At 43.5% G+C, this 19,410-nt stretch overlaps 1 protein-coding gene across 5 annotated transcripts in view; it reads right to left on the reverse strand.

Annotated features, from left to right (window-relative positions):
• Positions 1-19,410, reverse strand: part of LOC116323928 (tetratricopeptide repeat protein 28-like) — a 180,569-nt gene that overhangs the window by 24,847 nt on the left and 136,312 nt on the right. For all 5 annotated transcript variants that reach the window (XM_039620315.1, XM_039620316.1, XM_031744410.2 and 2 more), the window contains 4 exons: positions 13,535-14,042; positions 2,562-3,358; positions 1,878-2,422; positions 68-591 (listed from right to left, as the gene is read on the reverse strand). In XM_039620315.1, the coding sequence (XP_039476249.1) occupies positions 68-591; positions 1,878-2,422; positions 2,562-3,358; positions 13,535-14,042 (2,374 nt within the window). The remainder of the gene's footprint in view (positions 1-67; positions 592-1,877; positions 2,423-2,561; positions 3,359-13,534; positions 14,043-19,410) is intronic.

Consider the following 19,410-nt stretch of genomic DNA (forward strand, 5'->3'; position numbering starts at 1 on the left):
AACTCTAAGCCTATCAGCTCAGGCAACAAAGGCAATCCTCTCTCCTGTTCCCCCCCGACTCACTCACCTTCCTGCAGGTACATGACAGCTTGTGAGTAGTTTTGCAGTGCGTGGTGTGTTCTCCCCAAGCTGCCATAGGCCAGTGTCTTGGCAGCCAAGTCATTAGTCTGAGCAGCCACACTTAGGTGCTGTTCTTGGAACACGACCGCCCGCTCGTAGTTTCCTAGCGACTCATAGGTAAGACCCAGGTTTCCATACGCGCGGGCCTGGCGTGTGGTGCTGCCCGCTTCCTCTGCGATCTCCAGGTCACTTTGGTGGCACCGCAGGGCCGTTTCGTACTCTCCCATGGCTTGATATACAGTCCCCAAACCACAACTGGCGTCACCCTCCAGTAGCCTGTCCTGGGTGTCACGGGCGATGGCCAGCTGACGCTCCAGACAGGAGATGGCCTGCTCGTAATTGCCCAGTTGGCTGTGGAGCGCGCCCAGTTCACCGTAGGCCTGAGCCTTGCCTCCACACTCGCCCAACTCATGAGCCACCACTAGCCGTTTCTCAAAACACACAAGTGCCTGTTGTAAATTTCCCATAGCCCTGCAGATCAAGACAAAAAACAGCGATTGTTAGTGTGAAGCAGATTAGAAGTGAGATATGTGATGTAACCTAACAAGAAAATTTGGAAGAATATGTCACTGACAGATTCAGTTAAAGCTGAAACAATCCCAAAATGCCTTTCAAGTTCACAACACTCAAAATCAAAAATCTATTTATAGCACTTTGTTTCATCTCATATCTTGGGAAAACTATATACTTTATTCATAAAGACATTCTCTTAACAGAGAACTATTAGAACGCAACGTGCAGCACACATTGCAGGAAGACTTTCATTTGCAAAGTGCCAGATAATTTCAGTATTGCCGTCAATGAAATATAGATTTTTGCCTTTCATTTCAGTGCTGAAAGCTGCTGATGTCGACAGACTAAAGAGCGTGTGAAAGTATTCCTATATGAGGAATATTTGAGGCATGATATGATATTTCAAGTGCAGACTATTTTGCAGAACACGGTTAACCGTGTAAGATAGGCCACCTGCTCCCATCCTCTCGAGTACGTATTGACAGAGTGGAAATCATCCCATGTGAACATTTATGCGCCTTCGCAGCCTTCAAACAGACTTTTATCACATTCTCAGGAACAGCAACAATTGCTGGCTGCTGGTTCAAATGGTGCATTAAAAGAATAAAAGCCTTCGGCTTAATTAATCTTGTGTGATAATGTATTTGCTTGACTAAGAGCCGCTGGAAGATGAGAGGGGTTTATGTGTGATGTCTATTATTCCCTTCTGAACTCATGCATGGCTAATACTGCTGTGTGTGATTGCTGCCGTGCCATGCTGATGACGCACAATAAGAAGAAAATCATCTCTGAAATGAGGATTTCGGCGAGCCTTCTCGTGTTTTATTTTGCAGTGTCGTCTCCCAGGTTGCTATCAGCTCTTTGAGGCATGAGGAGAAATAGAACGGCGAAGAGACACAAGATGTAAGAGGTTGTCTCAAAATAACTGTGCTTCCCTCCGTTTCAGACATCTGTGTGCCAAAGCCACTTTGCATACAGATAAGGCCAGGGCCGCTAGGCTGCTGCTACTGAGATGGCTAGCGCCACATCCAAGTGCTGTTCACTACAGCGAGGCGTCTCTAAACTATGGTGGTCCATAATTGTGAGAGCAAGGAGACAAATTATATGCAAAGTACTGTCATTAATACTTAAAACTGAGCCGATACAAGTATCTGCTGCCATAACAGCAAGAGGATATTAATGCTGAAAAAAAGTGTTTCTGATAATATCAAAAAAGTACATTTGAAACAAATTCCTAGACTCACCTGTGTCCATTGCCTAAGCCTCTATAGGCTTTCTCCTGGTCCTGCATGCGGTTGAGGCTCTGAGCCACTGACAGATACTGGTCATAGTATTTGATGGCTTCTTCGAAGTCTCCGAGAGCCTCGTAACAGTCTCCCAGATTACCATAGGCCCTGCCCCGGTCCATTACTGCTTCGTTTCCACTCAGCTGCTGTAAAGTGGCCAGCTGCTGTTCAAGGTAGCCAATAGCCTCCTCCATCACCCCTACATTCATTTTCGTGATGCCCATGTTTCCATACACCTGAGCCTCCACAACAGGATCCTTCAGCCTCCGACCGAGTTCTAACTGCTCTTCGTAGCTCTTGAAAGCCATCGCGTACTTCCCGAGGGCCATGTAGACAGCTGCCAGATGACCATGGGCTTTGCACTCTCCTGACACATCACCGAGCTCTTGGTACACTTCCAGCTCCTGGGTATGGTAGCCCAAGGCTTTGTCATATTTCTGTACAAGTCTATAGGTGGCCCCAAGGGCAGCATACGCACAGGCCTCCATCCTACGCTCCTTAACCTGAAACAAGAAAGAATTTCACTATATTGGCATAAAGGACATAACAGAATAATTATAAATGAATAAATAAACAAAATCAACATTTTCATTTTAATAAGAAGAATTGTTCTAGAACAATATGTGTTATGTGGGGCCGCACCTGGTGAGCTAATGCCAGTTGCTGCTCATAAAACTGAATGGCCCCGGCCACATCCTTTTTACAAACAAATATGTCTCCCAGGTTCCCCAGAGCTCTGAAGCGAGCCTGTGCATTGTTCAGGGACTGGGCCAGAGACAGCAGGTACTTCTGACACTCCTCTGCCTTAGAGAAGTCTCCTAGGGCCTTGAAAGCCAAACCAAGGTTACAGTATGCCTTGGCCTGGCTCAGTTTGTCATGTAGATCCTTGGCCAGAGCTAGGTCCTGCTCATAGTATTTGACGGCATCCTGGTAGTTGCCCAAGCAGTAGTGGGCATAACCCAGATTGTGACAAACTTTCCCTTCGCTCTCCATATCTTGGAGGTCAGGAGACAACCGGAGGTACTGCTCATAGTAGGGCACAGCCTGAGGAAACTCTCCTCGAGAGCAATGGAAGTTGCCGAGGTTTCCCAGAGCCCGTGCCTCACTCTGGACATCTCTGAGCTCACGAGCTATGTTGAGATGGTTCTGATAATGCTGCAGAGCACGGTCGTGAGCACCCAGAGCTTGGTAAGCCACAGCCAGGTTGCCATGGGTGGAGGCCTGCGAGGCTCGGTCGTTGACCTCCATGGAGATCTGCAGCTCCTGACGGTGGTAGCGAACAGCCTGGTCAAAGGCTCCCAGGGCGTTGTAGGCATTACCCATGTTGCCATAAGCCCGACCCTGAGCAGCATAGTCATTTAGCTCCTGAGCAATAGCCAGGTGTGTTTTGTGGAGTTTCAGTGCGGTCTCATAGTCTCCCTTCATCTGGTGTATGATGCCTGTAGAGAGAGGATGAGAAAGCAAAAGGATGAAGTTAAAGACCCATTTAGGGGAAAATTGTAATTGAGTAAAATTCGAGTGCCTCGTCAGCTCTTCGTGTACAAAACAAGTCATTTGGTTGTTAAAATAGGCTCTCCGAGCCATCTGTTCTCTGCTTACACAACACACTCTCCCACAGAATTATGGTCATTAAAATGTAGTGCAATCAAACAAGAGTTATTATAACACTAAAATAGAATCTTTTGAATGTTTAAGCTGTCTTTGATGATCGTGTCTTACAGGGATTTTACCAAAATCAACAACTTTTCCACAGGGTTGAAAATAGCTACGAGTGAACGAGAAAGAAAGACAGAGGAAGTAAAAGTGCGGGGGAGTGTGAATAGCAGATGGAAAGCTCAGCAAACAACTTAAGAAAAAAAATTTGATAAGTGTGGAGAAACAATAAATAATGGAGAACCCAGTCTATTGAGCATATTATCTCAGATAAAATACCATCCTCTGAAAAATAATAGCTTTACCCCACAGCCAGGCAGCTATCTGGCACACAGACACACACACACGCACACACACAGACACAGGCACACACACACACACACACATCCAAACAAATGCGCACCCACACCTTTGTACTCATACAAAATGACAAATACACAGCAGAGAGTAAAGAGCCGTAGTAGCAAATCTACCATTCTTCTCCTCCTTTCCTCTGAGCTTTTAAGACTCACTGCTAATCTGTATGTTTCCTCGTTTGCTTTGTCACCTAGCCTTCAATGATAATAACGGCAATGATAGAATTAAAGTAAACTGAAATTGTAGACAGGGTGGCTGCAGGCTAGCGGATGGAGACGAAGAAAACAGCTGCAAGGCAAATAATTCAGTCTTTCATCTACCATACCGCCTGACCATCACGGCTCTGCTGCATCAGCACAGAGACTAATGGGCCAGTAGGATGGGGGTTCAGCCGCTGATGGGACACAAGGGATGGAAACAGTTCTGGAGCCAGAGTGGGTGGGAACTGGGGATGGAGAGGGGCTCTGTGGCTTGTGGTGAGTATGTGATGGTGCCGCTGGGATTAGTTACCACCATGTGTGTTTTCCCATTCATTTCAACCGAAACCTGCCACATTATGAGCCCGAACACAGGCTATGTAAACAGTGGGATTGAAACTAAACAGAAGGCTCAAACGACTGCAGAAGTTACACAGTAGATGTAGAAACGCATTCTGATGTTGGCTGAGTCAAAAAGCAGCACATCTGGCCGATGCCAATGGAAAAAAGCTTTGGTGTCGTTGCAGTGTGAGTCATTGGACTGCACACTGGTTTGACACATTGCAAGCTTTGTCTGTGTATACATACGCATACACACAGTGCATGCATACTTCAGATAATGTTGCAAGACGTTTACATGGTCCAATACACACCGATATTTCAGTCTCAATTAAGTGTAAAATAGGAGACAAATTAAAATACTAAACCTGCCTGAATTGGATGTCTGAAAATTAGACAGAAAATAAATCCACCAGCCTTTCCTGCAAATAATTTAGATTTATTTGGGGAAAACATAATTAAAGATCCCCTGCCTGCTTAATTCAGACCGTGATTCAGCATGCGGCACACACCCAGCGACAAATCAAACCTGATATGCCGTTCTTTGCCTGCTTGTGTTCTCGGGTGTAAGTGATACAACCTGAACTGACCTTCTAATCATCAGGTCACGGCCCTGAGGAATTGGTATGCTAGGCATGCCACACAGCAGAACCCAAACAGAAGCAGCGCTGCCAAATGAGAAAGGAAGGATTCAGAATTCAAATGATGACTTTCATAATGACTCAAATGCATGTTGCTGCTGACTATATACAGCACAAATAAGAGTAAATATGGGGCTTTTAAGTTTGACAAACTTCCAAGTGCTCCCATTCCTTAGAGTCTTTTCTTAGAGTGAAAGCATGTTAAGATTCACAGCAGGCTAGTTGGAAGAGTACGGATAGTTGTAGCCACAAAGTCACTCCCAAGGTTATGCTTTCCCCAGTGGAGGCTGATCTTATTGAGGATATAATGCCTACTGATGTATTACCAGCAAACATGTTCCATGCTGCAGGCTAAAAATGGATCCAGGGCTCGCTGATGGACGCAGGGGTAAAGGAGGCAGGAGACTGGACAGAGGCTGGGGGAGTATGGCTAGGTTTATGGCTGGACTTGGAAGATGCAGCCAAAATTGCCATAAGCCTCAGGCTATGCCTGGAGCCACACTTGAAGCAAGAAAATATATTCTGTGCCCCCCATATGGTAAGAGGATTATGAGGCCCTCTGGGAATAGTATCCAGCATAGCAGTAAATAAAACCATACCAGATATGATGGTAAATACTGCTGCAACACAAAATTTGGGACTTAGTACAACGAGGTTTAGCGGATGTGGCCATCGTTGCATACTGTCCAAATCAAAACGACTGCAACAAAACATCATTCTTACCCCTCAATTTAACGTCTGATTTTACTGCAAGTCTGTGGAGCACACTAAATGCACTTTAGTGAAATGTATAAAAAATATGGTTCAATTATTGTTTTTTTACACAGCTTTAGAAAAAAAATACAGTGAAAAAAAAAACAAAAAAAAAACAGGATAAAGCAGACACTGTGCAATTCAAATACTTTTATACAGAGCCCTATCCATCCCCCCATGACCAAAGACATTAAAAGCATGACAATGTGTTGTCACTTTTCATTACACAGCTGGCTGTACATAGAGGGATATGCTGTAGTGATGACTTTGAGGGATGGTGTCGTGTTCTGAGTAAGTCACTGTGTCATTCTTCCAGGAGCTAGGAAGGTCCGGAGCGCTGCTGCCTGCAGTCAGCTAAGAGGATTTTACAAACAATATTGCTGCTGCCACTGGGCTGATAGCAGGAAAAGAGGTGACCAGTCTGTGTCCAAAAAACATAAATAACTGGGGTTCTATATTTTTATCTCAGAATGAGGTCAATATTTTAGGTTACATGATGGAGAAAACCAGGACGCAATCGTGGAATAGTGTCTCTCTTTAATATTTCGGTCTTTGGTTTCTGCTTCAACAAAGAACTATTTGAGAGATACGATAATGAGTTTGGACAGTATTTACAACACATTTTACCGTACCACAGCTGCCATAAATAGCTGAATAAAAAGCTGCATATATTTTAGTTTCTAGGGAACCAATTGTGAAATTCTGGACTAATAAAAGCTTAGTTTGGCTGTTCCCTTATTCACCAGGGGTCACCATAGCAGATGGAGGTGCATATTTTTCAACCAGATACCCTTCCTGACCCACAACTCCTGGGATTTGCATCTTACCCCAGTCTCGAATCGGGGATCTTTTGCATATTAGGTGAATGTGTTAACCACTACCCTATGGACCAATACAGATATCTATTCAATATCATGAATTAATTGATCATTTAAATAAGAATAACAATAATATTTAAACAAATTCAACTTTATTTTCTTCTTGCTCTTCATCACAGTATCCTTTAGAATTTTGGAACAGAAACTGATGTGGCACCACAGTCAACAAGGCCAACATACTTTTGGACGCACTAAGTGCACAACACTGCTACTTTCTGACAGCCGTCCTCGTCAGCTGGATGTGTGCTACGTCTTTAACTTTATCTGCACTCATGTACTCAAGAGTTATTGAGTTTAGTTTCTAAGCTGAGCAGCCTTGATTGCCATCTGCCTGCCTGTTTGGTATCTGTATTACTACCGCATTGTTTTGTGGGAAATTAGCACAGCACAGAGCCCTGTGCATACTGTAAATGCAGTATAAAAAACAAGCATATAAAAGATGCACTACTATTTTAAACTACTTGATGCTGTTAGTATAGAATTTCCAAAACAACCAGCCATTTAAGAAGGCAAAAGAGGATAAAACATCAGTAATCATTCTTTTCTTAAAGAGGCCCTAGTTCTAATTTCATTTATATTTTAAGCCATTCTTTAAATGATAACTCAGTTCTTCCCCACACAGGATACAGTGTAATTATAGATGGCTAATGAGAGTCTCTCTGCTAACACATTTTTCAACTTTAGGGATCTCTTATGAAGTTGAAAGAAATATTGCACTGAAACAGCATTATTTATAGCCGCCGTCTGAGTATGACACTCAGACAGAGAATGTGAAACTTCCAAAGATGATACGGATGATTGTATGATAATAGCAACGGTGCAGGCAGCCCACATATCAAGTGTATGGAAATTAAAGGGTGGATGAAGGATGAAATGCTACATTATATGAAGCATTTTAAAAGAGTTGCACAATACACAATAGCATTGTAATGATCTGTTGGGGGAAGCAGTGAGCTGAAGCAGACATCAGATCCTCCTGGGGTCTGCAGGAAGGGGTGGAGCTGGGGGGTTTTGGACTTAAGGTACTTAATCCTCACTCGCAGACACAGACATCTCCTACAGTCTGACTGACAGAGGCCCAGGAAGGACACGATGTGGATAGATGGGTGCGTGCTTAGAGGGTGGGTGGCCTGCCAACAACAACATGCAGACAGAGCGCTGTGCTCGCCCTCTTGCCTGTGGCTGAGCTGCGCTCCTTTGTGCTCCAATTGACCTCAACCCCTATTTCAGCTCACTAAACCAAGTATCTCTGTACTGTCTACACGACTGACACCTGACTCCTCCTGCCTCTTAACCAACAATGTTCCGTCTCAATTATCTCATCTTTTTCGGTTGCACTGCAAAGTCTCCTGTCTGTTTAGGAATAGGTCACATTTCATGCTGAATTTGCAGAAGTGCCGCAAAAAAAAAGGGCACAGTCGTTCGAGGCAGAGCAATGCTACAGCTCTTTTGTTTCGTTTATTGGCTCCACAGCGAGTCAAGTACTAATTCTGCATGGTGAGCTATACTTCAGTGTAAGAACAAGGACCATGAGAGTGTTTCACAAGGCCTTTCGTCCGGTTTCTGGCTCGGTATTTGGTCATGAGATTAATGGGGCCATGCTAAGGGGAGACAGAGAGCATCTGCTGCTTTTTGGAACAAAACAGAAAAGTGGGGCCAGGCTAGAAAGATACACTCTCTTTCAAAAACCTCTCCAAGAGAGTAACGTAAGCCTGACATCATAATAGGCCCATCACCACTTGACCTCTTCTCCAACCACTGTTCCTTTTACTCCTTTTTCTCCTTACTTACTTGCAGGCCTGCTAATATTTACTTAAGGCATTTACCTGGCCATTAATGGAGAGTTTAAAAGTGTCACAGGGCTTAGATAAATTCACTTTTGAGCATTTGCTTGGCTCCTTCACAGCCCTATCCTTGCAATGTGCATTCATTCATCCTGTTTGGCCAATTAGGCTCACTAAATTCCTCTGTAAATTCAGCTCCCCCCTCTTCCTAGTCAGACTTCTAATATATCCACAGTTACCACTTTTTCCAAAGGCTTAGGTACAAAAGTGAATAATCCGCGTGTATCGGTGCCCCAGGCAAGTCTGGTCCCTGTCTGTACTTTGCTCCAGTTATGGGCAGCACTGGAAAAGTACTGGATTCATGTCCACACAACCATAATATTATGATGCTGACGAGGAAGAGAGCATTCGGTAAAATCATTTCACAATGAGCAACATCTTTTTCTCTTCTTTTTTTTAAAAATCCGCGAATTAGTTGTTTATTCTTCCTGTTTATGGCACTTACTCAAAAGGTTACATCAATTTAACTCCTTCCATAATTGGGTGTCGATGAGCTCTTAATCTCAGGGTCAGCGTCAATTTACTTCAACCAAAGTGACAACAACCACGAGCGCTTAAAATACCAAGTCCGCTGCCGGTGCTACTGACACATGCAATCCATTCTCAAATGACTTGCAAAAGGGAAAAAGCTAAAAAGCACTAAAAGTGCAGACAGTCTTTATTACAACAACTTCAGAAACTCTTTCGTTATACAAGTTATGTTTTGTTTTTCAGAAGCAAGTGACAAGATCTAAATACAGAGCACAGCAGTACACATTGTCTGATTCCGTGTTGTTTTGCGAACTCCTCTCTCTGTTGTTTTCCTCTTTCTGTTTCTGTTTTTGCGAACATCAGCAGAAAGCTCTCCCTGAGGATGCACAATAAAAGGAAAGAAGGGGGAAAAAATGCTTAATTAGGAGTTTCACCTCCAGCCTTTCCAGCTTGAAGGAGCCAACGTTTCCAGTGACTCCTTTGCGTCATAATGGTCAAAAGAGCAGGGTGGCTAAAGAAAAGCAAGCAGCAAAAGGCCGAGCTAAGAAAGCACAAACACTTCCAAACAAACTTATTTGAAGTCTCTTTGAAGTGAAATGCACAGGAGAGAGTGGGCGGCGGGGGGAATAATACAATTTACATTCTGTTTCATGAATACCACAAATGTGAAGTACATGGGATCCCCCTCCGCCTCATTCCTCTCTGAGATATTAAATATTGCTGACTAGGGGGTAAGTTAGCCAATTAATGAATAATAAATGGGGCAGGAATGCAACATTTTCATATCCTTTATAGGTCAGAGTGTGCTGAGCCAGGGCTGCTGGTACCGCCGGGCATCACGGTTAGATATTAAAGCATGGCAATCTCTATACAACTGTACCTCAGAGCCATGTCAACTGCTGCCGCTCCACCCACACTACACGCAACATTAACGACGAGCTGAGAGGGCATAATAAAAGTTTGCTCGTTCCTCTTTCTGCAACTTCTGCCTTCCCATCCCTCTCGCGATGTTTTTCCGCTTTTATCACTGCTCGTTAATCTTGACTCGATCATCCACTCCCTCTTTGTGCACAGCGTAAAGGCAGTATTTCTTTTTTCTCTTCTTTTTTTTTTTTGAAGTCTGAGACAACATCCTGTTAGTTTTAGTCCATATCTTCTTGTGCTACATAAGCAGGCTCGCGGGCACCGATGACGGGAAAAACAATGCACGGCGCAGTGGCGCAAACAAAAACAACAACAATGGGGCAATTACGGACTGATGCTTCACAACCTCCACTTCATTCTCTGTTATCTTCATTATTCAGCTCCTCTTGAATCAGCTATTAAAGGTAATTAAGCGATTCATCAAGTCAGTTTCAATTACTGGGAGCTTGACAGCTGCAGATTACAATCAGTAGGGGTGAGCGGAGAGATGGGGAGACTGAGAGAGGGAGGCATCAAAAAGTGAAGCGAGAGAGAGAAAACAGACAACAAGTGCTAACCGATCAGGCAACACGGAGACGGGCAACAAGCTCTCCTGGGTGTCGAGTGCTAATGTATCCACATGACGGTCCAAGCATGTCCAGGCACCTGTCCACAAAGCAACAGGCTTCATAGTTACCACCCACTCACTTAGCTTCTGCTCCGTCACCAGCTGGCGGTCTTTGATACCACATCAGCTACACTATCATTACTCTGTCATGGACTGGAAGAACTGTAATGTTAATAATGAATAAAACTGCTCTTGCCATCATAACAGCAATCACGCTACAGACAGGAATAAATCTGCTGCCTAACATACAGTGCCCACTCGTAATAAAGCTCACATGTAGCATCATAAAATGTCCTCACAGGCACCCCTAATTTATGGGAACCGGTTACCAGCTTGCTTTTTTTTTTTTTTTTTTTTTAAAGTCAGGTGTGTGTTGGAGCTAAGAGCAAGACAGAACGTGCAGCCATTAGGCTGGTCAAAGGACAGCTTCAATTTATGTTTGGCTGATTAACCCTGCTCTCTGCTTGCACAATTTTGCGCATTAGGTTAAGGAATAATTCATCTGGAAGGAACTATTATGCCTCTTAGTTGTCCATTAGAGTTGGGTTTACTACAGTCTTGATGGCTATCATAAGTCATCCGGCACAGGTTGTAATTGCTGGACTAAATACAGAAGAATTGCCCCATCATAGACTGCTCATCGGGTGTTGAAAATCCAAAAGGGCACCTTTATCCCCAAGCTTCCCTTCATCATTACATCAGCACACTCCGCAAGGTTACTTTCTAATAATTTTAGCAGGATTTAAATGTGAAACACTGGATTGTAATTACATTTTTAAGGTCCGGCTCAATCAGATATTACACTTCTCCCACCTAATTTCTATATCTATCTCACATTCACATTTCAATTGAAGATGTGATTAAGTCTGAACCATTCTGAAGGTGAGAGCAGAGCAAATTTATGTCAGGGAATTTCCCATTAAGAATTACAGACTTGCATGGGGGTCTATTTACTTTCTGACAGTCTCCGAGTAGAAATGACAGCTGATTATAACATCCACCATCCTCCTTGCTCTCAGTGTAGACTCCTTGCACTTCACTTGCCTTATATCACATTATCTGCTGTGCACTGTCCACTTGAGACATTCATTTATGAATTAAATATATATGTCTGCAAGCAACTTTACACAAAATAGTAATGATAAAGTAACACCACAGCATATTTTCAGTGTATAATATACTGCTTGCCTTTATGAGTCGTAAATATTCAGTAAAACAACGATAAATAAGCAGAGCATTTAAAGAAGACAAAGGAATGCAGCCTGCAACATAGCCAAAACCCTAAGACGAGGCTCTCATACTCATAATCAGCCTAAAACAATGCAAAGAGCAGTCATTAAACACTGATATTTCATCTTTTTAGTCTCCTCCATTGTTCTGTATTAATTCAAAAAACGCCTTAAACAAGGAAAGCTTGGTTTAAGGCAGCTACGTGTAAATATAGAGTAACTGAAATGTTATCTACTTCCAGTCTACAAGATTCCTTGCTATCAAACTACCAGATGCTTCCTCATCTTGGAGGATGTGCTTTGAAATAGATCTGTCATTGACCTCCTGAACAGGATGGCATTTGAAGTGAGGGATCGCACCATATCATGGACAATGGTGACTGACGGTTTTTAGAGAACAAGTAAAAACATGAAAACAAAAATCAACAACAACATAAAAGTTTCCCTCAACTTCTGACAATGCAAAGCAATATGTCCAATAAAGTGTAAGTATTCGAAATCTTGGTAGAAAGTTTGAAATCAGATCAAATTTGAAAATTTGATCTATTTTTGAACCTGAGCCCCAGTTTTACATCTTTCTGGGTTGAAATTGATTATAGGGACAAACATGTACGTGGAATAGTTCCAGTGCTTAACAAGAACACTAACCAGCAACTGCAAAATAGCTGCAATGCCATTCCGCATGGCATTTATCCACATAAAAGGTTTTGCCACTTACTGATTTCAAGTATGTGACAACACAAAGAACAGATGCATGTAACTGAAGTCTCAAAAAGTCTTACAGGAGGTGACTGGATGGAGGATGCGTGTGAAATAGTTGTGTTAAGTGACAAATGGATGAAAACACTCCAGTCTCGACACTGGGCATCGCAAACTGTCGTGTTAGCAGTGACCATATTGACACATGATCACGACTTCCACTTAAATAAGAGAATTAACCCTTAGTAAGGTGCATTTTCCTGAAGGAAAATGTTTTTATAAGAGCAGAGAGACTTACATATGTAAGTTATTTTGATGATCAAACTTCCACCGAGCGAGTGAGTATTAAGTGTTTAATGGATTAAACGGTTTGTCTGCAAAATGTCAGTAAATATTGGAAGCTGTCAACTGTAATTGCTCAAAGTCGAACATAAATTAATCAGATTTCTTGTTTTTTATTCTCCAAAACACAACAAGACACAATCTATAATCAGACAAAGAAAAGCCTGTTTATTTCCTGTTGATTAACTAATCAATTAATTAACTAATCCTTGCAGCTCTAAAGGAGCAGCGTGATTATACAGTTTACCTCTTGGTTGTCAACACAGAGGATAACATGATTGCTGCTGCTGTAAGAGCATAAAAACACATAAACCATTGAGGGCCGTCTGTATGTCTTATGGATGAACTGCTTAAACAGTCTGATCAGTTAACTACCAACTGACCCAGTACACCAGTTCAAACGCAGGCCTCCTGATTGTTAATGCAACACAGTTTTTGGTCTCCAAGCATAAGACGTCACCTCTTAATCAGTGACGTCTTATGTTATAGTATTATCTTTCTTTCGTCTTGTTAGACTCTACTATGGATTCAGATTTAGATTAATTAGAGATAAATGTATAGATATAGGAATATGTATTTGTTCATCATTCTGTGTGTCACAATCGTAAGAAATCGGCTAACAGTATCAAAGACCACAGCGTACATTACACAACAGCCAACCTAAAGTTAAGTGTTACATACCTAAATTGGAAGAGGCCCTTCCTTCTGCAGCCCTGTCCTTCAAGCCCTCGGCTATAGCGAGCTGCTGTTCGTGGTACTGCTTGGCCCTCTCCAGATCCTGCATACAGCGGGCAGCATGACCCAGTCCTGCGTAGGCTCTCATCTCGATGGACTTCTCCTCCAGCTCTTGCGCAAGCTCCAGAACGTGAGTATGGTAGGACATGGCCTTGTCAAAGTTGCGGTGATAGTGGTAAGCGCTGCCCAGGTTACTATAGGCCCGCGCCTCCTCACGTTTATTTTCCAGGGCCTTGGCGATGCTCAGGTGCTGCTCGTGACACTGGACAGCATTATCAAAGTCTCCCATGGCAATGTAGACAGCTCCCATGTTTCCCAGCTCGCGAGCCTCAGACAGCTGATCTTTGGACTGCTTGGCCAGAAGGACACACTGCTTGTGGCTAGCTAGGGCATTCGGGTAGTCCCCTATGGCTGTATATACATGGCCCAAGCTGCTCAGTGCCATTGAGGCAGCCTAGAGAAAAAGAGAAAGGCAGATACTGAAATAAACAGCAAGATACTAAAATCTATGCAAATGTAAAGAAAAAACAATTAATTACACCCACATTTGAGCAACAGCAAGTTTTTGTTTTTTGCTTCTACTTCAGACATTCCCCACCCACACCAATATGTCCCTTTACCCAGATGTACTGTAGATCAAATGAGGAAAAAAAAGGAAAGAAAGAAAATCTAAACTCCCCAAATCTCATAGGAGGCTTAGTGCTCAGAGACCGAACAACAAACAAAACCTGATTTGATTTTGTCTTTGGCTGAGCGAGGAGGGGGGTAAAGTGTGATGCAGATCAGCGCAGCAGCAGGCTTGTTTTAAAGCCGCCAGTTTGCCCACTGCAATCACGCTTCGTGGCGCGCCACCACCAACGGAACAAAGACACTGCTAATCAGGAGGGAGAGAATGGGTGTTTTAGCTTCACACCAGAGCTGCGGGCGGCCAGCTGACTGACTGCTTTCAAGATCTCACGCGCTAAAAACGCGGTGAACAGAAATAGACTCCAGGCGTTGCCATTTACTCAGTCTTTCCATTTTTATAACCAATGTCCACTGTGAAAATGAAATTACAGAAAACACTGGTTATACCTGCAAAATGGGAGGCATTTCAGTATATAAATATAGAGGTTTCTAAAAGTTGATTTTTGACCCCCTATATGGCACATTCACTGCGAGCTTATTAGCTGTTTATATGGAGGATAAACAGCTGGGAATTAGGGTCAGTTGTCTTTGTGTGAACAGATGTTCAATTACTCATGCAGGGGCATCTAATAAAGCATCTCCTTCCTGAGGTCCCACTCTGCATCCACCAGCCAGGAAGAGGGTTGGAGGGAGGCCAGAGGAAAGGACAGACATCCTGACAGTTAAGGCCACATCAGAGCCCATCCTGGCCTGCGTGCAGCCTCAGCAACAGAAATGACCTGGATCATAACATACGCAGAAAGTCAAAACTGGAAAATTAAAAGTTACAGTTATAGCAAAGGATGAACTACCCAATGTAGGCGTGAGAAAAAGCAAGGGACCTCCGTGAATTCAATTCGCTTTAACCATTTCCATATTGCTTAACAAATACGGATGTGATTTAAAGAACTGTGCTGGAGAGCAGGAGATGGGGGTTTTTTGTTTTCTTTTTTTGCATCGCTCCAGCACCACTTAATGAAAATATTGAGCGCTCTGAATAAATATAAAAGCGAAGAACATTGCTGAGAAAAAAAAAAAAAAATCAATACAATCAGACACTCTTGAAAATGCTTATAAAGACAAACATTTTTCTCTGAATCTTTCACACATTCTTTTTTTAATGCACCAAAACCAGCACGATCGTTCCGTCATTTCACATAGCTGCTGATGCCTGGAATCAATTACCTGCTGACATAAGGACTTCCAGCAGTTTGCTCAAGTTTAAAGACTCGACAAGGCATTATACAAGCCCAGGGAGGCAATTATCCCTCCGTCACAACTGTTGCTGTTTCATGTTCCCAGATAGCCTATCTAGAGCTGCTCAATTACATGTGCCTTTTGAAGCTTCCCTCCATCTCTCCGATTCAAACTTCAACTCTTCTGAGCAGAAAAACAGAGAGGATTCCTCATTTCTGTCTGTCTTCAACCGGGCGCAGTGGGAGTCAGGGGAGAGAAAACGGGGGGTGGGAGGGGGGCACAATCATTCTCCAGTTGAGATGAGTTGCTCTTGTGATCAGTGTCCCTCTAAAGTGAGACTGCAACGCTGCATTTTCTCCTCAGATGGAAGCCAAGATAGGCAGATAATGAGGAGCCAGCCTTCCCAGTTACAGAGGATACACAGCGTTTGGCTCGGTGTTTTTGGACAGTGCTTGGGACCATATGAATCTTTCTCACTTCTGACTGCAGTCCTCCCCAACACTGCTCATTTTGACTCCCCGCTAGTTGCAAAAAATAACACTCAGTCGGGGAAGAGGAATAATGCTGCGTAATTTCTGCCAAATTGACTTCATTCTAATTTGAGTCCATTTCTTTTCTGCACTTATCTTTCCTCCCTCCACATTCTTACGCTCGTCTCCCCCGCTCCGCTCAATTCGTCTGGAGAGTCAGATCTGATTGTGTTTACAGAATCCAGCCCTTCTCCGGATGTGTGCTGATTTGATTAATCCCAACGCCGTCCATTATAAACTGTTGATAAACCACTGGCTCTTATCAGCAAACACATTTTGCACCAAAGGTCTGCTAATGAAAGGTAAACTAGTTCTGCCCGGGAGAGAGGAGGGAACGAGAGGGATATAGAGGACGGGCTGAGATGACATGTTAATCAGAAATGCTTGGCTCCGTTTTTTTCCCCTGACAGGGACTGTGGTTTAGGATTTCTTGCTGATTTTTCTCTCTCAGACTCCACGACTAAGTATGTTTATATTTTGTAGCACATAAGAGAAATGGCTGCTTTCATAGAACATGCTAGAAGTAATGCATTATACTTTACATAATTAGCCCCTTATGTCATGCAATGAGGCTGCTTTTGATCACTGGCCTTGGTGGTATGCACGTTGTGTGACTCTGAGCCCCTGGTGTGTGTTTTATTTCTTACACTGGAACAGACGAGTGCTGCCCACCACTTCACTGCAGCACTGAGCTGTGTGGTTATGCCTCGCCTTGCAGCTGTGGGACTATGGCTCTTTGAACATCCTCCTTTTTTTCACTTTGGACCTATGAGGTCTGATATACTCTAAACAACCAAGGCTATCATCACACACTGGCAGAGCTTATAGGACAAGCCTGGTTGCCATGGAGATCTAAATAGTTGGATTATGGTTGGCCTTGTAGAGAGACTCCCACTACTATTCTTATAAACATAGGTGTGGGACCTCCTTCTGTGCGAACAAAAATAGGCAAACAAAGGCAAGGGCGAGTGTACAAACAAGCATCCACTGCTCTGCCTGTTGCTTCTTCAGCTGAACCTGGTGGCTGTATCTGTATCTGGTCAGAGACACGCTTCTTCACTGGTGCATATTAACAGGTTTGAGCTAAAGAGGAAATCACAAAGGTCTGAAGTCTAAACTTGCTATAGGGGCTTATGCGTAAGTGCACAAAGCATAAAAGTGATAGAATTAGAGGTCAGTAAGGTGTAAGATGTTAAAGTTTACCCTCTGTCCGAACGGCATGTGCTGCAGCAGGGCAGAGTAGCTCCTATTTTAGTAAAGTCTTATTAATGGTATTATACGGAAGAAGCGAGGAGTAATCAGAAGAAGAAAAGTAGTCCAATATGCCCATTTACAATGTTACGTATTTAAATGACACATTTGAGTGCTTGCCATTCATTATATCTGTAAAACACAAGTCAACTTTATTTATATAGCACCAAATCACAACAGCAGTCGACTCGCGGAGCTTTATATTGTACAGTAAATACCCCACAGTGTTAGAGAGGGAACCCCAACAATCAGACGACACCCTATGAGCAAGCACTTGGCGACAGTGGGAAGGAAAAACTCCCTTTTAACAGGAAGTAATGTCCAGCCGAAAGGGGCAGCCACCTGCAGTGCCCGGCTGGGTGCGAGGGAAGGTAGACAGAACAAGAGATACACAAGCTAAATAAACAAATATCAATTTTAAAGAAGCTTGAACCAGCAAAAATCTGTGTCAGCTGTGTTTGATCAAAGCTACAATGTATCGAGCATACGCCATCATTAACTTCCTGGGTTAACCCAGGCATGAAACAAGCATCTGAAGTGATACCAGTCACTTCAAAAAGGTGACTAGTGTGACTGAGAACATTTGCAACACCACACGCTCGCACCTCAATGTATTCTCCTGCAAAAACGCATGCACACAGGAACAGCTGTCTAATTAAAAGGCAGTGCAGAGGGAAGGCGAGGAGGACCATGCACCAGTGTTTCCCTTAACGAGCTGGGCTCAGGCAGCAACAGGAGCCTGGCTGGCAGGGAACAGAACCACACACTGGAGGGAGCGGGGGGGGTGCAGGGAAGAGCAGAGTGGGAGGAGGAGGACTGGGGCCTGATAAAAGGCTATGGAAGAGATTGTGTTTGAAGGATGAGAGAAGAGAATGCTGGAGACGTCCCCAGGGCGAGGATGTCTTTAGATCTGAATTCACCTGCAGAGATGCATTTTGACAAAAAAGAAAACATCTCAACAGTAATAAACGGAACAGACCAGTCACAGATGCTCTCAAAGGAACTTGAACGAGGCTTTTTAAAGGTGAGCGTTCTTGTCTATGCGTGCAAAAAAACAAAACAAAACAAAACAACAACGAAAAACAAAAACACATATATGCATGTATGAAAAAATGACAGAGAAAAAAGGGGGGAACATAAAGGAGGCACGCTGGCGACGTCACTCTGGAGGGTTGGGGGTGGGGATTTGTATGATAAAATATTCATCTGGTTTTATGGGTGTATATTCCATTCTCTTTCCTCGCTCGGTGTTTGCACACAGATATGGATCCTATGGGAGCCACCATTAGATCAGCCAAATGACTGCCTCTCTGCCATATCAGAACCTTCTGTTTTTTTTAAGCAGGCAAATGCTCTGCTTTGCCAAGCGAGGGCAGGTACAGCTGTGGCTGATTGCTCGCTTTCACACACGCATTTGTGAGCTTACACAAACACACACACACACACACACACACACACACATCGAATGCACACAAGTCCACGGTGGTTGATAAACTCGCTGCAATCCAAGCTCAATTCAACGTTGCATCTTCTAGCCAAATTTCAGCCCCGTTTCTCTTTTCCTTTCCAAGTTTGAAAATAACATTCATAAAAGTCATAACTCTGTTGCTTCCAGAATTGCAAATCAATGAAAGACGGGCTGTATCATCAACTGTGCCTCTGTGGGAATGTTATTTGTTTTTGTCTGAGAAGAAAAGAAATACAGGCATAATTTTGGTGGCTGCCAATTACGTTAATCAATCGCCAGAGCTGATGTGATCTATTCACACTGAAGAGATACCAGCGGAGCCACTTGTTTTTGTCTGACCTGTGTAACCTCCAGCGTGTAGATGAATGACGCCAGAGGTAGGAAGGTTAATAATTCCTTTAGCCTTCACGGGACATGTGCACAAAGGATTGATTGTCACTAAAGGTCAAGCAGTGGGCACTCATTACAGCTACTGTGCTGCCTGTCAGACTGACTACTGCAGTCACACAGAGCCGCACATGCTGTACACTCACTGCAAACGTATAGACACAAAATAACGTGTATCATTAGCTAACGATATGCCGCATTTTTACTATCTCACTATCTCACAACCTAACGCACGAATATGCCACATGTATCCCTGAGCTTTGTGTGTTCTGTCATGTTTGCGCATCTGTGCGTGTGTGTGTACTTCTGTGCTTAGCCACATT

Source organism: Oreochromis aureus, linkage group 12 (assembly GCF_013358895.1).
Source record: "Oreochromis aureus strain Israel breed Guangdong linkage group 12, ZZ_aureus, whole genome shotgun sequence".
NCBI lineage: Eukaryota > Metazoa > Chordata > Actinopteri > Cichliformes > Cichlidae > Oreochromis > Oreochromis aureus.